This window comes from Podarcis tiliguerta, assembly GCF_965153285.1.
Source record: "Podarcis tiliguerta genome assembly, chromosome: 12".
In the NCBI taxonomy this organism is placed as follows: Eukaryota; Metazoa; Chordata; class Lepidosauria; order Squamata; family Lacertidae; genus Podarcis; species Podarcis tiliguerta.
The window spans coordinates 10225253-10250500 of record NC_139545.1 but is presented as its reverse complement, the minus strand read 5'-3'; the positions used below and the strand labels follow the sequence as shown (position 1 = coordinate 10250500).

Here is a 25248-nt window from a genome sequence, read left to right as displayed (position 1 = left end):
TTGGTGTCTAGCAATTTAAGCTTGTTGAAGGGCATGAGCAGAGAAGTGGAACAGTTCTGGAGATGAGTTCCTGGAGAAGATGACAAATCCACTGTGTGCTCAGCCACCCAGGAGGTGAGAAACACACACACACACACACACACACACAGAGTAATATACAAAAACTGTAGGAAAATCATAAGACACACCCACAGAGTCCTGGAAACTGCTGAGCCTACACAACAAAGCCTGAGAATTGTTAGTGGAATATCTCTCCAGTTTTATTTTGTTGTGTTTATTTAATTTTCAAAAGTTCACGTACTTTACCATCAGCAACACTTTTAATTTAGCCATTGACTTCCCATGCCCCCTCCATGGTGTTCTATGTTTATCCTTTAATGCTGCGTATTTTAACTTGTAACGCTTCCTATATACATCCTAGATTATTAGCCTCAATGTCTTTCTGTTGCTCATATTTCAACTCCTACTCTTGTTTTTGTGCAATTATAATAGTTCTTTAGATATTCCACAAAGGGTTCCCAAGCCTCAAATAATGTTTTGTTGTTTTGATCTCTAATATTTGCTGTTAGCTTTGCCAAATCGGCATACTCCATCATTTTAATAAGCAGTACTTCCTTCATTAGAATATCATCCTCTGAATTAATATCTCCGGTTCTCCCTGACCTGCTTGCTGGGGATCATGTGAGTTGTCCTCCCCAACATCCGGAAGGCTTGCTCAGGCTCTCGAACAAACAAAAGCTATGAATGGAAACAAAAGGCCAAAAGCGAACAGGAAAATGTCTGAAGATTCCCTTTAATGCAGAGATTCCTGCTTTTCTTGGCATGCAGAAAGTGCAGAGGGGTGACTTGATAGATGATCAAGGAAGTTCGTTTCTCCAAAAATATAACCACTGCAAGAGAGTAAAAATCTAAACTTAAGGAAAATGGATAGTGTTATGTACTGAGTTGAATAGGATCCAAAAGGCAGCAGTCTGATTGGTCCTAGAACAATAGGATACAGAATGCAGCAGTCTGATTGGTCCACAGGAGCCACCCAATCCAGCTCCAGATGGAAGTGAATCCGCAACCTGATTGGCCTACAGGTGAATTCCGGAATTAGCCAATCACGTGGGGCCAATTGTGTAAATAATGTATATAAAGCAGACGTTCTGGGGGAACTTCCATTCCTCCTCACCACTATGAACAGAATAAAGAGCATGAAATCCAAAAGAAAAGAAAAAAATAAACACACAAGACGTAACCAGCTGTACTTTTGAATAAATAAGGTATACTATTCATTCTATCAAATTGTAGATTTCAACGGAAGTCTCATAAAGTTCAATGAAAAAAACAGAAGACCCAGTGGTTCAGTTCATTCTCTAGTCAGTTCATGCATAAGGTCCATTCATGTATAAGTGTCTATTCCACCTGTCTGTTCGTAGAGTCCAATAATCCACATGAAGGGTTGTTACAGTTCCACAGAATCCTTTCACAGAGTCCAAGACAAGGAACTTTATGAGACTTCCGTTGAAATCTACAATTTGATACAATGAATAGTATACCTTATTTATTCAAAAGTACAGCCGGTTACATCTTGTGTGTTTATTGAGTATATTTCACGTAACCATAGGTTTGTTGTTGTTTTGAGAGTGCAGAGGGGGGCATTTCACTGCTCAAACTCCTGTCCCCCACATGCCAACAGCATGCCCTTGGGCAGGGGTGGGGAGCCTCAGACCTGGAGACCAGCTTTGGCCCCTCAGACTGCCCTGTTTGGCCCTCAGGTCTCTCTCCAGATGTCAGGGTCTGGTTGGATGCAGAGGAATGGTGGAAGGAACCAGCTGGGGAACCCCTAAGGGAAGAAGGCTCAGAGTCCGGGGATTGGTGGTGGGTCCACAATGAGTGGTCAGAGGGAGAAGTATGGGGAGAGGAGGTGTCAGAAGCTGAAGAGATAACAGGGCTTAGTGAGCAGGGAGACTCTGTGGCAGAGATAAGTCCAGAATCAGGGGCAGAAGATGAAGGTGGTGAGTCAGAGGACATAGGTCAAGAGGCAGACAGTCACTACCAGCTACAGTGAAATGTTAGCTAAGGTTCGCTGATGGCGAAGCCACATATCAACACTTTAAGGCATACCTCCCTAGAAATGCAAAGGTTCCTCTCAGTCCTGCAGTGTTTGTTTAACTAACAAAGCTGAGCTCCTTCATGACAAACAAGCAAAATGCTACTTGAGATAAAGGCACTGTAGCTGATTACAGAGCACCCTAAATGAGCTTATGCAAACTTCCTTATCACTTTCAGCAGGGATATATATATTATGAGGCATACGAAGGATAAGCCACCCTTCACCAAGCACAGTACTGCAAGGAACCTTGTACCGAAGCCAGCTTGCTTAATGATAAAATATCAAGGACATGCATGTGCAGATGTTACAGTACGTCTCGTAGGCAGCCAGCCATGTGGTATCAAAACAGACTTGGAAAAATATGTTACATTACAGGTTAAGCTCAATATCCGCAGAGTACACTTCAATCCAAAGCAGGGGTAGTCAACCTTTTTTATATCTACCATCTACTAATGCATCTTTCTTAATGGTCAAATTTCCTTACCGCACACCAGTGCTCGATGGAAGAAGGATTCAGCTTGTGCCGTAGAACCCCCCTACTGCCCACCTAGAATCCTGAAACGCCCACTAGTGGGCGGTAGGGACCAGGTTGACAACCCCTGCTTTTATATATGTTGAAATCTGCTCAGAGTGGCTGGGGTAACCCAGTCAGATGGGCGGGGTGTAGATAGTATATTAAAAATTATAATCATGATGAAATAGGATGTCCCTATTTTCATCCGTGAAAAGTTGGAGGCTATGCCTGCAAAAAAAAAAAAAAAAAAAAAAGGCGATAAAAGCATGCAGGAAATATCTGGTTTCGTTTTGTTCTTAGCAATATTATTTAATTTTACATCGCATCTAAAACAGAGAACATATTGTAGCAAAAAAACAACAGCACAAAACTACAAAACTGGCAAGCAGAATGACAGCAGCTGCATGTGGGTTAAAATAACGACGTTCCAAGCAAAGACTTATTAGCGCAAAAGCGAGTCCCGTGGTTACGCAGCGCGTGGGCTACTCTTCATTTTTTTCTCCTTTCCTCAAAACAACAACAACAACACTCTATATCCTTTCCCTTTCGACGGAAGCGCGTCCCTATAGGCGGAAACAACTTTTCACCCCGGCAACCGGGCAACCTCGATTGACATGCTGGCGGACCAATCGGCTGCGCGCTGGAACCTTCGCGCGAGGCCGTTGAGGCGCGAGTTTGGCGGTTGAGGCGTCCGTTGCTCTGAGGGAGCGCGCGCCTCTGCGCGGTTTTCCCCGGAGCTTCTTGGCAAAGGCTCCCTACTTTCTCCCGTCCCACAAGCCCGGGGCGGCCGCCCGCCCGCGGTATCCGCTTCGCCGTCGTTTCTCCGGCGGCCCCCGAGACCCTTCGCCACAGCCGCCCGCCGCCCGCCCCCTCATGGCCTTGATGGCGGGTGTGATCCGCCGCCTGGACGAGGCTGTGGTGAACCGCATCGCGGCTGGAGAAGTCATCCAGAGACCCGCCAACGCCATCAAGGAGATGGTGGAGAACTGGTTGGTTAGTTAGTTAGATAGTTCGTTCGTTAGTTAGTTTTCATATGTTTGTGTCACCTTTACCTGCCAAGGTGGTTGGTGATTTATTTATTTATTTATTTATTTATTTATTTCATTTTTCACATTTCTATGCCGCTTTTACCTTCCAGGGTGGTGGGCAATTTATGTATTTCATTTTTCATATTTCTGTGTCGCCTTTACCTTCCCAAGGTGGTTGGTAATATATATATATATTTATTTCATTTTTTCATATTTCTAGTCCGCCTTTACCTTCCAAGGTGGTTGGTAATATATTTATTTATTTCATTTTTTCATATTTCTAGTCCGCCTTTACCTTCCAAGGTGGTTGGTAATATATTTATTTATTTCATTTTTCACGTTTCTAGTCCGCCTTTACCTTCCAAGGTGGTTGGTAATACATTTTTTTATTTCATTTTTCATATTTCTAGTCCGCCTTTACCTTCCCAAGGTGGTTAGTAATATATTTATTTATTTCATTTTTCATATTTCTAGTCTGCCTTTACCTTCCCAAGGTGGTTGGTAATATATTTATTTATTTCATTTTTCATATTTCTAGTCTGCCTTTACCTTCCAAGGTGGTTGGTAATATATTTATTTATTTCATTTTTCATATTTCTAGCCCGCCTTTACCTTCCAAGGTGGTTGGTAATATATTTATTTATTTCATTTTTCACATTTCTATGCTGCCTTTACCTTCCAAGGTGGTCACATGGTTCTCCTCCCCGCTCCTTGTTTCATCCTCACAACAACCCTGTGAGGTAGGTCAGGCTTAAGAGATGGCGACGGGCCCAACGTCACCCAGGGCGCTTCATGGCTGGGTGGGGGATTCGAACCCTGCTCTCCTGCATCCCAGTTCAACGCTCTTAAGCATGACGCCAGACTGGCAGTGCTATAAAAGCCCCAGGATATGTGTGTGTCCATCTGCTTCGTGGCAGGACAAATCTCCTGCACAGAGTCAGTCTCTCAGGTGTCCAGGGCGGAGCTGCTAGTTGGATTCCTGCGCCTAGAATTACAGTGGTGCCCTGCAAGACGAATGCCTCGCAAGACGGAAAACCCGCTAGACGAAAGGGTTTTCCGTTTTGGAGGTGCTTCGCAGGACGAATTTGCTATGGGCTTGCTTCGCAAGACGAAAATGCCTTGCGATTCCTGGGGGTTTTTTTTCGCTCCCCACCCCCTTTTTCTAAGGCACTAAGCTGCTAATAGCCTTTTAGCAGCTAATCTGCTAATCTCTTAAGCCTTTAATAGCCTTTAATAGCGCTAATCCGCTAATGGGCTTGCTTCGCAAGACGGAAAAACCGCTAGACGAAGAGACTCACGGAACGGATTCTTTTCGTCTTGCGAGGCACCCCTGTATAGGGGTTTGCCCGATTCTGAATCATGGCAAAAAAAGTGTTTAGAGTGGGTTTCTCCTTATTGCAATGATATCCTGCTTGAGAGTGACTAGACAAAAAGAAAGTGTTTATAAACTTGTAAACTGCTTAGGGGTGTTTACAATCAAGTACAGTGGTACCTCGGGTTAAGTACTTAATTCGTTCCGGAGGTCCGTTCTTAACCTGAAACTGTTCTTAATCTGAAGCACCACTTTAGCTAATGAGGCCTCCCACTGCCGCTGCGCCGCTGGAGCATGATTTCTGTTCTCATCCTGAAGCAAAGTTCTTAACCTGAAGCACTATTTCTGGGTTAGCGGAGTCTGTAACCTGAAGCGTATGTAACCTGAAGCATATGTAACCCGAGGTACCACTGTATTTAAATCTTGCTAGATAAAGAAAGGTATTCTCTGCTGTTCAGCACATATTGTTGACTTAGCACTGCCCACTCTCATTCTTAACTTTAAGACATGTATGGGGAACCTGTCATCCCTGACCATTGGTCATGCTGGCTTGGGCTGATGGGAGTCATAGTCCAACATTGGGAGGACCACAAGTTCCCCAACTGCTTTATGGTATCCCTAATAGCGCGGGTGGCACTGTGGTGTAAACCACTGAGCCTCTTGGGCTTGCCGATCTGAAGGTTGGCAGTTCAAATCCCTGCGATGGTGTGAGCTCCTGTTGCTCAGTCCCAGCTCCTGCCAACCTAGCAGTTCAAAAGCACACCAAAAAATGCAAGTAGATAAATAGGTAAACGGGAAGGTAAACGGCGTTTCCGTGTGCTCCTCTGGTTTGTTGCGCCAGAAGCAGCTTAGTCATGCTCGCCACATGACCCGGAAAAACTGTCTGTGGACAAAAGCCGGCTCCCTTGGCTTGTAAAGCGAGTTGAGCGCTACAACCCCAGAGTCGCCTGCAGCTGGACTTAACTGTCAGGGGTCCGTTACCTTTACCTTTTAATCGTGCAGACAAGAGGTGCTAGCAGCTAGTGCAATCTTAGGGATGTTTACTCTGGAGTTCAATGGGGCTTTCATTCCAGTAAGTGTGTTTAGGGTTGTAGCCTTGTAACAGCAAACATTTGCACACAGTGAGCGACAACTTCCATTATGCTTATTTAAGATAAGTTTGTATTTCTCATGAAATGTTTAGTTTATTAATGGTAGGAGATTGAGAATGGGAGCCTAGAACTACACTTTGTGCATCCTAAAATTGTAGAGAAAGAAAGCTTATAACGTGATCATAATGATCTCTAGACCCTGATTGCTGGGAAATTTTACTTTGGGGTGAAATAAAATTGCTTATGTATAGTTGTCTGCTTTGCAGAAAGCTAAGTAGGCATAAAAAGCAGGCACATAATGTGTTGCTGTCAAGGGAGTAGCTAAAACCATCCCTCAGGCTTAGTCAGTAAGAAATGCAGTCAAGGATTCCAGCAGGACGATATCCTTTATTAACTTTACTGCAGTAAAGGACAGTTCCATAAGTGTTGGCTGCTGTACCAATTGCAGATTTCAGGCAGATTTTATTTTACATACAGCTTACACATCATGCTAAGTATGTACATAACTAGTTCCACATTGTCCATTCCATGTCAGCCATGACATGACATCTTCATGTTCTGGTTAAGACCTCCTTACAAGTCATCACTAGTACAACAAACTGACCTTGGATCAGAACAGCAACAGCAAACAATAAACACATTACACACAAATATTAATCTTTAAACTAAAACATACAGCTTCTTTATCCTTGGTTCTAGTCTGCATAGTCGTCATATTGGTGAAAGCGTTTCCCACTCTCTCTCCATACTCACACACACGGTTGCTATATATATGGTTGCCATATTTCAAACAGTAAAATCTGGACAGAAAACTGGCAAAGTTGTTGAGCTTTTTTGGCAATATTGAATATGACTAAAGCAACAAGAATGCATATATATACATTGAATCCTCTAAAACAGGCATTGCCAAACTAGGCTCTCCAGATGTTTAGGGACTACAATTCCCATCATCGCTGAGCATTGGTCCTGTTAGCCAGGGATGATGGGAGTTGTAGTCCCAAAACATGGAGGGCCAAGTTTGGTCATGCCTGATCTAAAACATTAACATCTTTTAATGATCTTCATTGCGAGGCCCATTTCTTATTCTTATTAGCTGATTTGCTATTATTGACACTACACAGAGCCTGGTCCACAGTACAATATATGTGGCATTAGATCAACAACCCTTTTCAACACTGCATTATCCAAGAGCAAATAAATATTTTCAGACATTGTCCAAAGCAAGGTCAGTCAATACTTTCATTACTTCCATTTCCTGGTGTTCACTATTCTAGAGACTATATGGTAACTTGGGGAGCAATAGAGAGGGGTACAAGCCATTTTCCCCTTCACATTGCTTTCTTACAGAGATAAATGTTTGTGTTGCACTGATGTGGAATAGTAATAGAATTGAAATAGACTGTGTTGTCTCTGTCACTGAGATTTATTTCTTCTTTCTATAGTTTGGATGCCAAAGCTACCAGCATCCAGGTAACAGTGAAGGATGGCGGTTTGAAACTAATTCAAATCCAAGATAATGGTTGTGGAATTAGGGTAAGTAAACCTATTTGTCTATCTAGAATGTAGACCTTATTTAAAACAATACAAACAATATTTGAGATAATTCTGGCTCACATCTGTCTTCCTTCTGCAGAGAGAAGACTTGGATATTGTGTGTGAGAGATTCACCACAAGTAAACTACAGACTTTTGAGGACCTAGCCAGTATTTCTACATACGGGTTTAGAGGCGAGGTATGTTTTTGACTTAAGTTTTAGAATGTTTATCATAGTGCATAGGTTTTTTGCCATTTTCCCCATTTGTTCTCCTATTCCATCCAGGTTTATCAGTTCTATAGAACACAGCTTGTCACCATTCAATAAGTACCTTATTTTTCGCTCTATAAGACACACCAGACCACAAGGCGCACCTAGTTTTTGGAGGAGGAAAACAAGAAAAAAAAAGATTCTGAATCTCAGAAGCCAGAACAGCAAGAGAGATTGCTGCGTAGTGAAAGCAGCAATCCCTCTTGCTGTTCTGGCGTCTGGGATAGCTGCGCAGCCTGCATTCGCTCCATAAGACGCACACACATTTCCCCTTACTTTTTAGGAAGGAAAAAGTGAGTCTTACAGAGCAAAAAATACGGTATATATTTAAGTAACTTCAGGTGCACTGAAAGTTGGTTCAAATGTAATCAATGTGACTAATGTAGAACCATCCATAAGGTGGCTGCAAGGGTTCAGTTGAGAACTGCCATTTGGACCGTATTGCACCAAACCTCTATCATAGCGATGAAAAGCCTGGTTTTAGGTAGGCAGTAAAGACAATTATATTTAAATTGATTTGGGATTCTTCTTTTTTTGGATCCTGATGTTATGCTGTCCTCTGCAGCACTAAAGTGTTGTTTATATTGTTATAGCAACCTTGTATCAGGCATAGCTCAGGAATTCTAAGTAACAAAAAAATCAGTTTTAAAATCAGTTGGAAAAGGTTCAGTCTGTCATTTTGAGTCAAAATGATGTCTGATTTTGTCCAAATATAAGGATCTGTTCCTTGATCTCAGTAATCATCATGCAAAATCTCATTACATCTTATGATGTATGCAAAGAAGAAGAAGAAGAAGAGTTTGGATTTGATACCCCGCCTTTCGCTCCCTTTAAGGAGTCTCAAAACAGCTAACATTCTCCTTTCCCTTCCTCCCCCACAACAAACACTCTGTGAGGTGAGTGGGGCTGAGAGACTTCAAAGAAGTGTGACTGGCCCAAGGTCACCCAGCAGCTGCATGTGGAGGAGCGGAGACGCGAACCCGGTTCCCCAGATTATGAGACTACCGCTCTTACCACTACACCACACTTGCATAGCAAACAAACAACTTTCAAAAATGTATAGTAGATGAATTGGCTTTATGTTATGGGTTTTATCCTGTTTTCATTGTGTTGATTTTTTTGTATGTTACTTTGTTAAAGTAGGCTGAATAAATAAAACATTTTATTTGAACAGAATTTGTATCCAGCTGCATGTAGATCATTATAGTGAGGATTACAAATACAGATAATTAGTTGGGATGTAATTACTATGCTATTACTGTGATTACTGAATGCTTATTTCGTACCAGTAAAGAACTATGTACCACCTTCAACATCTGCATGTTACTGTATGTTACTCAGTTTCTAAAACTAAGTTTTTTCTCTTCCAGGCGCTGGCAAGTATAAGTCATGTTGCCCACGTTACTATAACAACTAAGACAGCTGATGCAAAGTGTGCCTACAGGTAGGTATATTCAAATATTTGTTTACTGCACTTATTCAGTGTTTAAATATAATAAACTTTTAGAAGATAAACAATGTCTCTAAAAACATTAAAAGAACAGGCAGGCAGAAGACTTCTTATTGTTTAAGAATAGAAACGAGAGAAATCAGCATTGTGCAATACATCACTTAGCCACAGGAGGTCACTCATTGCACCATTGATGCAAACAAAACCCTTTTTTAATGAGCATCAAGTATGAGCAGAATTTTTCTGTAGAAATCATTTTAAAGATTTGTTATACACTGCATTCTTCATCCAGTGTAGATTATACACAATTACAGGTTATAGCCATTCTATTCCCTCTCAATAGAATGTACAAATGTAGCAAAATCCCTAGAAAAGTTAAAGGTACTCTTTAAGTAACAGGAATCTGCCTTGCCTTATAGTGAGACAAGATGGATTAAGCAATAACATGTGCAATCTGATGCTATGTGTGTTATTTCCCACACTAGTCAACAGTGCTTATTCTCAAGTAAGCTCTAAACGCAGAGACTGTATATGTGTGTGTAAATTCATCTCATTTAGAAAGGAAGTCTAATGACATTTTGGGGGGTGGCTCAAGAGCATAAATAATAAAACAAAATTTGAATACAGTATCACCAGTCAGAGCTACAGAACAGTGGTAGAGGATCTGCTTTGCTTGTAGAAGGTCCCAGGTTCAAATCCTGACATCTCTAGGTGAGGCTGGAAAGACTTCCCGCCTAAAACGTTGGAGAGCCACCACCGCTCAGTGTAGACAATACTGAAATATATGTACCAGTGATAGATTCTGTGTTTACTTCACTTTTAATGCCATAGAAATTGATGAAAACAAGTGGTGGTGGTAGTTTAATGTCTCTTTCTAAAGCACTGCTGGCTTGAAATTATCCTTTGTGGACCAATCTAATAACTGATTGAAATAGTCGACGATTTGTTTTGCTTTGCTTTTAGGGCAAACTATTCTGATGGAAAATTGAAGGCTGCCCCCAAACCTTGTGCTGGAAACCAGGGAACTCAAATCACAGTGGGTTACTTGCTTTTTGAAGTTTTTGCAGCACTGAAGCAGATGCATTCCTAGTTAATCTTAAACCCTGAAGCAGGAGACCTGTGTATTCTTTTGCAGAACTTTGTGGAACTAACATTATTTTGCTCAGTTGGTTAGAGTGTAGCGCTGATAATGCCAAGGTTGCAGGTTCAATCCCCACACGGGACAGCTGCATATTCCTGCATTGCAGGGTATTGGACTAGATGATCCTCATGTTCCCTTCCAACACTACAATTCTATGATTCTTGGAATAGCCTTATTCATAATACATGCATATTTGAGTACATTAAAAACTGGAATGTAACTGTTTGTATCTATCTTAGTTACACATACCTCTTGCATAAAACACTAATTATTTACTGCTTTTAAAGCAGAACATTTGCTTTGTAGCATTTTGCTAGACACCACAGTGCAACCATAGGCAGTTATAATAATAGTGATACTGAGGGTTCACTAATGGCACAAGTTTGAAGTGCATTTAATACAGTCAACTTCAGTTGGCGCATGTTTGTTGCCCATGTTGATGCTTTATTTGGGCTTCAACAATCACCTTTTAACTTTACTGAATTATATTGCAGGAACTCTTCACAAGTGGTGTTTAGAAATGTATTTGTATTTCCAGAGAATGGTACTTTTTATCGAGGGGGGCGGGCAAGAGAGAAAGTCGTGTTTTAATTAATTGATTGATTGAAATTCTGCTTTTCCTCCAAGGAGCTTAAGGTGGTTTGTGTGGTTCTCCCTCTCCCCATTTTAGCCCCATAACCTGTGAGGTAGATTAGGCTGGGAGGCACTAATTTGCTCAAAGTTACTTAGAAAGCTTCATGGCAGAGTAGGGACTTGGACCCTGATCTCACTGGTCCTAGTCCAGTACTCTTAACTAGTATACATTATGACTCCCATAATTTTGTAGTGTTATAATTAAAATGGATTTGAATTTATCATGCTTGCAAGTTCCATGGGAGAGCAATATTGACCAGAGCATTTGAATTAAAAATTGGGCTTTCCTGTTTGTTAATATTCAGGTGTTCTCCTCATTCATGATAATGTCCTGCAGTGAGAAAAATCCTGCATTTAGAACTGGGCAGCTGCGGGGAACAGACTAAGGAGCAGGGAATGCAGCTTGTGAGGGCTCCTTCTCCCATCTGTCACACAGTCAACACTGTGAGCTGACAACGGAAAACATATGTGAAGTGGAGCAAGCAAACAGTGTGCACGCCCCATGTACTTGGATGCAATTTTCTTTCCTTCTGCCAGCACAAAAGGGCATTGCAGAGTGATCCATGTTTCTGTTTTGAGTTTGCTTTAAACTGCCTGTTTGCTTCTCTCTGCAGGTTGAGGATCTATTTTACAATGTAACCACTAGGAGAAAAGCTTTAAACAAACCTAGTGAAGAATATGCAAAAATTCTGGAAGTTGTTAGCAGGTAAATCCATTTTAAAAAGGAGCAGAAGCTCCACCTCCACCTGCAAACTTTGTTTTATGTTAGATTTTGTCAGTATATTGACAAAAATACAACTTGACAATATTTTAGACTTGAGAATAATCTACTGAAGCCAGTTTCACATTCACATAGCATTTGTGCTCTCTAACATTCACATGACAGTTGCAAAAGGCCTCCAGATTTGTTTGTGCGCAAATGTCTGAAAGAGACCGAAAGAAAGTGCAAATTCCATTGTACTTAGCAGCATGATGAGGTTCTTCTGCTCCCAGGGTTGTAAATCCAACAAAAGAAGAAAGCCAAGAGGGCCTTTGCCAAGATGGAAATGTGTGGCTTGGTCTTTTTGTTCTGAGTCATATAGCTGACAGCAAATGATTTAGTATTCCCAAGACAGATCTTGGTTAATTTTAGATGTTACCAGAGCTTTGCTACCTCCCAACTCCTCCTCTCTCCCCCCCCAGTAATGTGTGATAAAATCAAATGTGTGCTGTGACATAATCACACTCAGAGTTTGTTCTGCTGGTTCTAGAGGCATGGAAACTGTTATGTCATGGTAGCCTATTTGTTTTACCACACCTTCACCAGAGGAGGGAAGAGGAGGTGGTTACACAGAAAATATGGAAGCCACGTGACTGCCACTGACTAACTAAAAAGGCATGTTCAGGCGTGAGGAAGCATATTGAGTGAATGTGAATAAAAGCCCCCTCCCCCAGAGGGGTATATAGCAGACAGGGTGATGTTGCATGTGCACCCCTGCCTCTTGTCCATGGATCCAGTGTTTCTGTGTTTAGGCAGATGTTTGAACAACCCTTATGAAATCAAATGCTGGTTTCTCTTGACTTGAAATGCTAAGAAGTTCAGCTAGTTTCCATACACTTCACTATCACTTCATAAAGTGTATGCTAAAAAATCTTTGTCATTCACAGGACAGGGTCTTGTCAGTAGCCATAGTTACAAAACACTGTTCAGCTCTATTCAACACCTTTCAGTAGGACTTAAAGACCTGTATTTTCACTGCTCTTGATGGCTAAGGCTGTGGCTGGCCTTGTGCATGCATTTGCTCATATTAGTTCATGCTGGCTTTAATGATATTTTGTACTGTTTTGAAATGTTGTTTTAACTTGGCTTTCAGGTTGAATTGTGGTTTATTTGGGAATATTGTAGACTGAAATCAGAAACTGCTGGAAAAGCAGTCTATAATTTTAATTAATTAATTAATAAAGGTTTGTGTATTTTCTCTTCCCAGGTATGCTGTTCACAACTCTGGCATCAGTTTTTCAGTTAAAAAGGCGAGTAAACTTTTGCTTCTTCAGTATTGCTAAATAGTGGTTATTGTAATATTATAGTGTCCAAACCATATTCCTTTATATATTTATTTTTCTAAAAAAATATGTAGCATGGTCAGTTAAAGAAATGAAGCTCAACCTAGTTATAGTTTTAAACATAAAGGGTGGTATTAAATGCTAGCCTTACTCAGAGTAGACCCGTTGATTGTTAATGGATATGACTAACTTAGGTTCCTTAATTTCTGTGGGTTTGTTCTGTGTAGGACTTTGTTGAATGCAACCCAAAATCTAGAAATTCAGGTACAGGCAATGACCAGTTAATGCACATCCAAAAAACACATGATCACGCATCAAAAGTGACCAAAAACTTCACAGAACAAGTCATGAAAAGGGCAGAATTGGGCGTGGCGGGACATAACATGGCAGGTTGTGCTTATATGCACTCCACCAACACACGCAGGGGCTGGGAACAGAACCGCCATGTGAAATGGTCATTAACTGTATTCTGTGGTGATCACGAAGTTACCTGAGGGGTTTTTTTTTAAGCTATGAAATTCCTTATTTCAAACATATCTGTTAGAATTCTTAAGGCTACACAATTTTGCACACTTACGTGGGATTAAGCTCTGCTGAATACAGTGAGTGACTCTGGTAAATTAATTGGCAATCAATATACAGTGGTACCTTGGTTTACAAACTTAATCCATTCCGGAAGTCTGCTCTTAAACCAAAGCGCCCTTAAACCAAGGCGTGCTTTCCCATAGCAGCGGGGGACTCAATTTACGAATGGAACACACTGAACAGGAAGCGGAAGATGTTCTGCTTCCAAGGCAAAGTTCACAAACCAAAACACCTACTTCTGGGTTTGCAGCGTTCTTAATCCAAGTTGTTCATAAACTAAGCTGTTCTTAAATCAAGGTACCACTGTATATATTTAATAAACCAACAAAACAAAAATAGTAAAACACTCAGCGGGTGGCGCTGTGGGTAAAACCTCAGTGCCTAGGACTTGCCGATCGTATGGTCGGCGGTTTGAATCCCCGCGGCGGGGTGAGCTCCCGTCTTTCGGTCCCAGCTTCTGCCCACCTAGCAGTTCAAAAGCACCCCTAAGTGCAAGTAGATAAATAGGTACCGCTTTATAGCGGGAAGGTAAACGGTGTTTCCGTGTGTTGCGCTGGTGCTGGCTCGCCAGAGCAGCTTCGTCACGTTGGCCATGTGACCCAGAAGTGTCTCCGGACAGTGCTGGCCCTCGGCCTCTTAAGTGAGATGGGCGCACAACCCTAGAGTCGGACACGACTGGCCCGTATGGGCAGGGGTACCTTTACCTTTACCTAACTTTAGATTGTTTAGTTTAAGCAGCAATGGAGATGAGATCAGACCCTTTTCAAAAGTTGAGGTTTTTTTGACAAAGTATAACAAATGGCAATTTTATAACTGTGAAGGCAGTCTTGGAGACAAGAGGGAATAGAGGGAGGAGTAATGCTGCAGCTAGCCCCAGCTTGCTGGAAAAAAAGTTGTTGGGGCGGAGGGAGAATTGCAGTAAAGATTGAAAAGCTGACAAGATGGATAGTTATACCTTTCTTTCCTTTTATGAGCTATCCAAACATGGCAGGGTGCAGGAATCCTTGAGGAAAATCCAAAATGAAGGCATGAAGAAAATTCATTCCTCCACTGTGGCAGACTTTACAAATCAGGCTACATGGGAGTACAAAAAAAGGGCGTTCAAAGCTGGAGTTTCAGACAAAATTAGGCAACATTTATCTAAGCCAGTGTGGTGTAGTGGTTAAGAGCAGTAGTCACATAATCTGGGGAACTGGGTTCGCGTCTCCGCTCCTCCACATGCAGCTGCTTGGTGACCTTGGGCCAGTCACACTTCTTTGAAGTCTCTCAGCCCCACTCACCTCACAGAGTGTTTGTTGTGGGGGAGGAAGGGAAAGGAGAATGTTAGCCGCTTTGAGACTCCTTCGGGTAGTGATAAAGCGGGATATCAAATCCAAACTCCTCCTCCTCTTCTTCTAAGCAAGCCAGAGTGTCTGACCACAAAACTAACAAAGGACACACTCAGAAGACTGTGGGGAGACTTGTTGAGCTCAGTGGTTCAGAGGTAGTTATAACCTTGGATTACAAGACTAAAAGAATGCTTCGTCCTGAATGGCACAAAAGAAAGTCAGTTGTCTTGTTCCTGTTTAGTAAAAGAAGTCTAGTTTTTAGGTAGTGTTGAAAGTACTAATCATAGGCTCTCCAGAGGCTCCTTTCTCTCACTGAGGCTTTCATTAGGTTGGACCGAAGGGATGCCTTGTGTCAATGCTTTTCCTTGTCCATTTCATTTGCGATTTGGCTGGGAACTTCAAGTGCGCTATCTCCTGGTTTGTTAGATCCTTAATATCTCTCTTCCCGCCCCCCAAATCACACCTTAGCTGTTCTCCTTCCTAGACAGAATGGCCTTTTGAACCCAAGTACTCATGAGGAGATGCACAATAAGATGGCAAAATATTGTTCACTGGCAGTACAATGCAACTGTTTTGATAAATCCAATTTGTTTTGATAAATGTAAATTTCCATTCAACATGCCTTTTAAGTTGCCTAAATATCTTCATATAATACATCAGAAACATTAGTAAATGCAAATCTAAATATTCTCTTTTTAGCAAGGTGATACCGTAGCAGATGTTAGAACACTGTTGAATGCTACAACCGTTGACAATATCCGCTCCGTCTTTGGAAATGCTGTTAGCAGGTACACTGATCTCAAAATTCAGTTTAACTTAAGAATAAATCTCAAAACACTTTATAATAGTAGCAGACAAAACTCCTCTGATTATGACAACAGTAGTCTTGACATTAAATGCTGTGGAATACATTTGAGAGTACATTTTAACAGGCCCAGGAAAATTTCATATGGAAACAGCCCTAGCGTACATTGATTTTTCAGTATGCTTCCTAAAGAAGATTGAGGAAAGCATAATCAAGAAAATCTAGACTTTGACACAGGGACGCAGCAGGAGAGGGAAATGAAGACATAGTAAATGGGGAAGAATATGTAGTTATTTCAGATTTGCCTACCTGCTTAGAATCGTAGAATCTTAGAACTGTTGGAAGTGACTGAGGGGCATCTAGTCCAACCCTCTGCAGTGCTGGAATCTTGGCTAGATCATACATGACAAATTGCCATTCAACCTCGGCTTAAAAACCTCCAAGGAAGTAGAGTCCACTACATATCACAGGAAGTCTGTTCCACTGTTGAACAGCTCTTACTATCGCAAAGTTCTTCCTGATATATAGTCTGAATCTGCTTTTTTGTTACTTAAATCTATTGGCTCAGGTCCTAGCCTCCGGAGCAGGAGAGAAAAAGTTTGCTCCATATGACAGCCCTTTAAATATTTGAAGCTGGCTATCATATCTCCTCTCAGTCACTACTTTACCAGGCTAAACATACCCAACCATTCCTCATGAGGCTTGGTTTCCAGACCCTTTAGCATTCCCCCAATTTATTCATCCAAGTCATTAATAAAGATACTGAACAACAACGGGCCTAGGACAGAACCCTGCAGCACCCCATCTTCCCCCCAGAATGATGATGAACCTTTAGTGAGCATTCTTTGGGTTCAACTAGTCAACCAGCTACAAATTCACCTGACCGCTATCTGGCCCAGTACACATATTATCAACTTCTCTGCAAGAATATTATGAGGGACTTTTGTCAAAAGCATTATTGAATTAAAGGTGCACTACATTCACAGCATTCCCCTGATCCATCAAGCTTGTAACTCTATCCAAAAAGAGAGAGAGAGAGAGATTTGTCTGGCATGAGTTGTTTTTGGAGATCACAGCATCTTTAACAGTCTAGTCTACTTAACAGTATATGTAACAGCCTAGTATTGAGGCCAGGGGGCTGTGTCAAGGACTTCACAGAAAAAAGACAGCCTTTTAAAGGCTTTTGAACCAAGTTGGACAGATAGTGATTTGAATAATTAAATATCTCTTAAACCACTGCTTAAACAGGCCTCTCAGTGCATTTTCAGTTGTATTTGTAGAAAGAGCCTCTCTCCCGTCATTACTCAGACAACATAGAGCAAATCAGCAGAACTGTTTGCTGCCTGTTCTTTAGGATTCCTGCCAACACTGGCATAAAGGTCAGTGTGAGACTTTCTAAATTTAGAAATGACAGTTACAGTAGTAGGGCTGAACAGTCAATACTTCCGCCATGCTGGCAGAAGCAGTACTGAACAGAAGGCATTGCTTTTCTAATGAAAACTATACAGAATAGCTTGTTCATTGCTGAGTTCTGTTTATGCAGCTGTAAATCACCCTCCCTTTTCTGTACAAAACATCTTGGTCTGACCTTTGGTTACTTAAAAGAATGTGGGTGAATGCACCTGTAGTAAAAGTTAATGTTAAATCATTTCTAGATAAAGTTGGATAAAGTTGTCTTAGAAGGGAGAGAAAATCACTTGTTCAATATATTAGTGAAGCTGCCCTTGAATTATTGTTCCTTCTTTGTCAACATTGTGTTTAGATGTTTAATTACAAGAATAGGCCTGGTTCAGATGATAATCTATAACACCATTCCCCAACCTACTGCCACTCCCAAGTGCTGGCTGGCGCTGATGGGAATTAGAGTTCAACATCTGAGGGTACCGGATTGGCAAAGGCTGATCTACAGCATGATTTGTTTAACTGGTTTGTTAACCATGGTTAAAATAAATCACAGTTCCCTGGCTTTGTATTTAACAGTCAGTGGATATTATATGTATTTGCAAAGTAGGGGCGGGGGGGGGGGGAGCAGAGAGCTTGCTAAGCCTTATGTTTAGTTTAGACCATCATCTGAATCAGGCCTTAGAATGTGTCCCTATGAAAGGTACGGGTGAATCTGGCCACTCTCCATAAATGGCATCACGTTGCAGTAAAAGGAGAAAAGTAATTCTGATGAAACGCTACTGAGGTGGGACAAATGGCCACCATTAAAAAGGCGATATATATTGGTATTAATTTATTTTGTGTACAATGAAATCTTACTCATTCCTGTGTTTGGGCCATTGTAATGACACAATCTCTAATTAAGAGTAATTTGACAAACTATATGATGAATTTACTTAAATACAGACATTTGTGGCATTCTGAAATTTGAATTTGGAAGAGAGCAGGCCTTTGTACCCATAATTGGGAGTAAGTTCCAGTGAAGAAAGTGGGGCTGGCTTTTGACTCAACATGTATAGGATTGCCCTATGAAAGACATAAAATAGCTTTATGTTCTATTGCTCCTTAATTTTTGGTGAGATTAGAGTTACTGAATAAATACATGGATATGAAGTTTATGAAGATTTGATTGTGTTCTAGAGAAATAGTTTCTAAGAATACAGAAGGGGGAATTAATTACTTTTTAATTTTATCCAGAGAATTGATTGAAGTGGGCTGTGAAGATGCAACATTAGCTTTTAAAATGAAGGGTTACGTAACCAATGCAAACTATTCAGTAAAGAAATGCATCTTCTTGCTTTTCATAAACCGTAAGTACCAAAGTACACATTTCTCTGTGTTCTAGGGCATTACATGGGGTTGGATTAGATGATTCTTTGGGTTCCTTATGATTCTATGAAATTTTCTGTAGTCTTAACAAGGTAACACTCTCTATTAAACAATGGTGGTGAGCAGTGCTTAGCGGTGCTGACAGTGAAGTGCTGTCTAGAGAAAGAAAGGGTTGCTTTTGTCTCCTGGCTTTATTTCTTGATTTTATTATGTGTTAGGGATTATTCCCTAAACTCCCAAATTTTGCTGTTTTAATGCATTGTGCATATTAGTCAAATTTGCTCTGCTTTGATAGTAAGGGTCATTTCAGACATAGGAGTTTGTAAGGGTCAGCCAAGCAGAATCGGCATGTCAGGCATTTCCAAGCCACATCGAAGCTGTGCTTTTGCAGCAAGAACTGCTGCTGCTGCTGCTGTCCCAGAGCATCAGGTCCAGCTCAGATGGAAACAGTGAAACTAACCATTTGATGCTGCCAAACTCCTGTACTAAGCAATACTGTTTCTTGAGGTGGTGGTAATTCTGTTTCCCCTCTTGTGCCCAACAGCTGGGGCAAACTGCCATCTGGAAACCCACTCACTTTCTTTATGGTGTTTGTCCACTGTATTTGTAAGAAACTGGGACTGGCAAAGCTGAGAAACAATGACCTGTTTCAGACAGGATGTTATAGTGGGGTAGGAAACTGGGGTGGAGAAATCACATCTGGGAACAAATGCTCTCTTTTGGTTTCAGATAGTTCAATAAAAAGCCTAGGCTCCAAGGAAGCTTAGTTTGGTCAGAATCAAGTATATACTTCAGAGTTAATCCAAAAACATAACCATAGTTGCTAGAGGTTCATGAAAATATGTGTCCTGGGCTTTTCAGACTCCTCTACCCAAGAGGTGCATTGGTTGTCAGATGTGAAATATATTGGCCTTATTTACCGTTCTCCTGCCCCTGATATAATTTAATATACCATATTTGAGTCTAAGTTCACACATAACTGCAAACTGACTTGCCAAAAACAGATGGAAGAAACAGTGAATTAAGTTGAGTATAGTACTGCTGTACTCAAGGTCTTTGAAAGAAATATAAGCCCCTGTTTGATTTTCTTAATTTTCTACTTGATACAAACAAGTAGACCTAAAATATTGCACCTCTCAGTGCTCCAGCTTTGTCTTCCAATGTAGTATCCTACTTGGTTAGGGCAGGGCAGTTAATCCATTCTTTACACTTTCACTAGATAATCCTTTGCAGTACAGACATCAGCTGTTAATCCAGAGAAAGTGAAGTGCATTTAAGTGTCATTGAAATAATCGGTTCCAAGGCAATGTGTTTATTTGTAAAGTAAACATATGCATGGGAAGGTTATTTAGGATCAGGGTGTGGCATTGCATCTGGTGGTCATGAACATGCAAAATTGCAGATATATTCTGAGGACTGTTGATGATAAAGTCACATTTGCTTTTTAAATTGTTACCATATATTTCCAGTTTGTTATATTAATAAAAAAAGTGACTGGCTAGACTGATCAGAGATGTGTGTAAAAGTTGTATTATACAGAAAGTAATGTAGACTGCTTACCTGTCTCCCCTGATTTTTATGTTTTTCCTCCCTAGATCGCCTGGTTGAGTCAAATGCTTTGCGAAAAGCAATAGAAACTGTATATGCGGCTTATTTACCTAAAAACACACATCCATTTTTATACATAAGGTAAAATGTTTTTTTCTATGTAGGGTCATATGACCAGGAAAAAGATAAAAATGCATCTAGGCTGCAATAATATGCACATAGGGAGTAAGCCCAACTAAACACAGTGGGCCTCACTTTTGAGTAAAAATGGGCAAGATTTTGTTTAACCTCAGTTAAACAAAATTAACCTTGCTAGGCAGTGCTTGCTATCATTTGTTTTTATTAAATAAAAACCAAGTACAAATCTAGAGTTAAGAGCAATGAAAACAGTGGATGCAGTTTATCATTACCCTAACATGTATAGGGACGCGGGTGGCGCTGTGGGTTAAAGCCTCAGTGCCTAGGGCTTGCCGATCGAAAGGTCGGCGGTTCGAATCCCCGCGGCAGGGTGCGCTCCCGCTGTTCGGTCCCAGCGCCTGCCAACCTAGCAGTTCGAAAGCACCCCTGGATGCAAGTAGATAAATAGGGACCGCTTACTAGCGGGAAGGTAAACGGCATTTCCGTGTGCGGCTCTGGCTCGCCAGAGCAGCGATGTCACGCTGGCCACGTGACCCGGAAGTGTCTTCGGACAGCGCTGGCCCTTGGCCTCTTTGAGTGAGATGGGCGCACGACCCTAGAGTCTGTCAAGACTGGCCCATACGGGCAGGGGTACCTTTACCTTTACTTAACATGTATGTACATCAAAAATATTCCTAATGTCATTGCAGTATGAGTACTACTTCATATTTTAGTTTTTTAAATTTCCAGGTAATACAAAAGCTAAATAATCATCAGCTCAATAATAAATAAGAGACTTGAAATGTTATTTCTCTGCAGTTTTAAAAACTCAGAAGCACTACAAACAAGGATCCAATCTCTGAGAAACACAGAGCACCCTAAACTCTGTGGCTGTGGCACTGTGACGTTAACATGTGAGAGTGCTGGAGGTGAAATAGTTAAGCAGGTTACCCAATCAGAACCCAGGGGGTGGAGTCAGAGGGACTATAAAACCAGCTCTGGGAGGGGCAAAAGGAGGAGTTCCTTGGGAGTTGGGTGGTTGGTTGGTTGGTTGGAGTGGGAGTGAATTGGGATAGAGTTTGTGGGTAGGTTGAGTTAGTGTAGCAAAATAAGCTGAGTCAGGAATAATTAGGGGCTCGGAAAACAAGTAAATATCTGAGAGGTGGTTTAGTGAGTGAGAGCAGGTAGTGAAAGTTATCGGTCTGGATAGGCACCCCATGATTGTAATTGACCGATACCGTTTATGAAACCACACGCTTGCTAAACTGCAATAAATAAAAGTTTATGTTCCAATTTAACCCTGACTGGACTCAGTATTGTACCAGGTAGGGCCTGGGTGGTGGCAGCGAGAATAAAGTGGTGGCACAGGGATCAATAGACGGTGAAACGTCTGGGGACCCTGTGTGATCGCCACAGGCACCCACTGCCTGTGAATCTGCTGAATTGCCGTTCTTTTGATTAACTTCGCATGGTGTTCTCAAAATGTCTTGCAGCCTAGAAATAAACCCTCAGAACGTAGATGTGAATGTGCATCCCACAAAGCATGAAGTTCATTTCCTTCATGAAGACAGCATCTTGGAGAGTGTACAGCAACACATAGAGAGCAAATTGTTGGGCTCTAACTCATCAAGGGTATATTTTACACAGGTGAGTGAATCTGAGCATGTCACCGAAATCTGAGCATGTCAACCAGTCTGTTTTGTTGGTGGTTGCGAGAGTGAGTGCTCTGCATTCAGGATTTGGATTCGTTTTGTCCAATGAAATGTTTTGGATAAGCTGGACTTAACAATACAAAATGTCATTTTTAGGTGTGTTCTTTAATATAGATTAGTGGTTTACACAAAAAAGGGCCCAAGGACAGACCATTGCTGCACACAGATAAAGTGGCCTCAATTGAACTGACAGAGGTTTTATGCCAGGCAAATATGGAATATACTGGTGATGGGACATTTGAAAACCACTGATAAAGGGCATTAACATGATTCTATCTGACAGAAAGGGGATAATGGACAGAATCAATGTTAAGTAGCCAGTTGTGATTCACTTTATATGTGCAAATGGGGTAAAGATTTCGGTATGCATTTGGTCTTCACTAGAAAGCAGTACTCATAGAATCATACAGTTGTAGATTTGGAAGGGACCCCAAAGGTCATCTAGGCCAATCCCCTGCAATGCTTTTGTCAAGAGCAGGCTGTTATGTTTGGCATAATCTGTAATAGCTACTCCACACAGGTAGATTATGTTATAGTTGCAGCTATGTGATGCCCATGAACTGTGCTTATCTGGCTCTCCAACTAGCTTAGAAGGAGACTTGTACAGTTCCAGATACTGAATTGCTTCTCTTTCATCTCTTCCTTTAAGACATTGCTGCCAGGTGTTACTGCCTCTTCCACCGATGTTGTTAAATCAGCAAGTTCTTCAACTAATCAAGGGGGAGACAAGGTCTGTGCCCGTCAGATGGTCCGCACTGATTCCCGGGAACAGAAACTGGATGCTTTTCTTCAGCCAGCAAATAAACCTAGGCCGTCTGAACTTTCTGCAGTGACATCCCAGGATAACAACAACAAGCAAAGTTGCAAGGGAACTGAACTACAAGATGCTGAAATGGAAGACTGCAGTGACTTGAATTCAAGAGATCTAAGAGTAGAAGCTGTGGAGATTGCAGAAGGGTCAACAGAAAGCCAACCAGTACCTCTTGAAGCTCTGCCTGCTAGGTATGAGCAATCTCTGTGGAATAGCGTTTCTAAGTTGATGAGAACTCGGCACCTTCTTCTCCCTCCTCTTTGCTAGGTGATGCTCCTGAATCCGAGCACTTTTCTGTCTTTGACATTCTCTTTGGGGGGAAAAAAGGGTTGCCCCTAGGCTGAATTAAGCAGTGTTGACTTTTTATTTCTCTTTAACACATTAATCACCTCTTTTTCGGAAATAATAGCACTAAATAAAAACCACACAAACTATCCTCCATAAAACACTTGGAAATGTTAAAACCAATAGCAGAGTGAAATAATAAATACATCTAGTTAATAAAAAGGACCAGCATAATAGGTCACCTTGGCAGATTAAGACTGGGTCTAAAAGCACTCACTAGCATCTACTGTATTTTTTGCTCTATAAGACTCACTTTTTCCCTCCTAAAAAGGAAGGGGAAATGTGTGTGCGTCTTATGGAGCGAATGCAGGTTGCACAGCTATCCCAGAAGCCAGAACAGCAAGAGGGATCGCTGCTTTCACTGTGCAGCGATCCCTCTTGCTGTTCTGGCTTCTGGGATTCAGAATATTTTTTTTTTGTTGTTTTCCTCCTCCAAAAACTAGGTGCGTCTTATGGTCTGGTGTGTCTTATAGAGCGAAAAATACATTATTTCTGCTTGTGGCCAAATTTTGCTGGCATCGTTTAGCTCCATAAGACTTGGGCAGATTTTCTGGTAAATGTAGCTTTTGAGTGTGAAATGTATTTTTGAATCTACTTAACCAAATACCTGTTTAAATACTCCAGAGTTAATCACAGCACTCTGCTTTGACTTGTATACACGTCAAATAGAACAAAATGCATTTCCTTTTCATATTCCAGAAAGAGGCAGCGAACGAAATGTGATGTAGAAATGGAAGAACAGCAAAAACAGGAAATGACTGCTGCCTGCGTTCCAAGAAGGAGAATTGTGAACCTAACTAGCATAGCAACCCTTCAAGAGGAAATTAGTAATCGGGCACATGCAAGTATGCATGTTCTGCTATTACCGTTGTGTTTCATGTGCAAATTTAGACCCAGTAAGATAACATAACTTGTATTACAGGATTTATAAAAACTATCTCCCATGGCAGGAATGCTCTTTATTTTTTATTTTTACTATACTATGAAGTATTAAATTGCACTCAAGGCTAATGGACTGCTAGAAAATCAGCCTGGAAAATCAAAGCTTTATATACTTCAGCTAGAGATGTAGGGATAAGGGGAAAAATTCTGAACAGCACAGAAAGGGTCAGAGTTGGACATGGAGACTAGGCTGCTGCAATTTGTTGATACTGTTTTGGAAATAGTCACTCATGAAGTAGGCATTGATTGAGAACACTGTTGGCAGCTGCTCATGACCCATTACATAAGCAGTTCAGAAGAATGGAGCAGAATTCTGCTCTCAGGTCCAGTAAATATTTATTTTGAAGGAAACAAAATAGCTTGCAAATTCTTTATGTGGGTGGCTTCCTTTCAGCTGCTGCTTGTATTGTTCAGAGCAAAATTCTTCTGTAATAGAAGCAGCTGAAGTTTAACTGGCATTAAATTAATTAATAGTTGTATTATGAAGTGGAAGTACTATGGTTTCAGTACTGTTTCCTTCATTTTAGTACCAGGATACAGGTAGTTAACACCACTAGGCTACCTATAGTCTGGCAGCTTGGTCTGGAAAAAAATGGACTGGCACCCAGTTTCTAATTTGCCAGCTCAGCTCGTTGGAGGCAACTGAGTTTTAAAGAAAGCATAAATGGATAAATACATAGGTTAAAATGAAGTTTTTGGATTTAAACAATCTTAAAAACTGCATGAAAGCCAATTCCTGGTTTGTGGAATGGGCTTCTTGAGATTTTTGGCAGAATAGCAAGTTCAGTACTCTCAGTAACTGTGTTAACTATTTGGAGTACTTTGGACTATATTGGCTTGAATTCCAAAAGAGGTCTGATATAACTGCTTTGTAAATTGCCAAAATATTTATTGGAGGAAACTACTAACTTCTAGCACTTGAAAATTAGTGCACACGGGAGCATGTAGGTTTGCTGGAGGAAGCATATTCCAAGGAATTTCACAGAAGGAAAGTACATGCAACTTGTAAGAACAGCATGGGCAGTGATTGAACCTCTTTCCAAAATGCATTTTTTTCTGAGTAAAAAGTATTAGGCTCCAATTGGGTTATATGAATTTGAATAAGAGTTGATATTTGAAGTCCATGATGCTTTAAGTATTTTAGTAAATTGAATAGTTGAGTTCTTAAA

General features: G+C 41.1%; 1 protein-coding gene across 4 annotated transcripts in view; it reads left to right on the top strand.

The window, feature by feature from the left end:
* Positions 1-3177: 3177 nt before the first annotated feature.
* MLH1 (mutL homolog 1) overlaps positions 3178-25248 on the top strand; it is a 28908-nt gene continuing 6837 nt past the window's right edge. Inside the window, exons 1-13 of one of the 4 annotated variants that reach the window (XM_083404880.1) lie at positions 3178-3601; positions 7486-7576; positions 7677-7775; positions 9218-9291; positions 10261-10333; positions 11686-11777; positions 13039-13081; positions 15727-15815; positions 18473-18585; positions 20200-20293; positions 21763-21916; positions 22631-22983; positions 23837-23982. In XM_083404880.1, coding sequence (XP_083261006.1) covers positions 3486-3601; positions 7486-7576; positions 7677-7775; positions 9218-9291; positions 10261-10333; positions 11686-11777; positions 13039-13081; positions 15727-15815; positions 18473-18585; positions 20200-20293; positions 21763-21916; positions 22631-22983; positions 23837-23982 — 1537 coding nt within the window. In that variant the 5' untranslated portion in view covers positions 3178-3485. Of the gene's footprint in view, positions 3606-7485; positions 7577-7676; positions 7776-9217; positions 9292-10260; positions 10334-11685; positions 11778-13038; positions 13086-15726; positions 15816-17112; positions 17212-18472; positions 18586-20199; positions 20294-21762; positions 21917-22630; positions 22984-23836; positions 23983-25248 lie in introns of those variants that run through there. The other 3 variants (XM_083404879.1, XM_083404881.1, XM_083404882.1) reach the window with 3 other exon arrangements.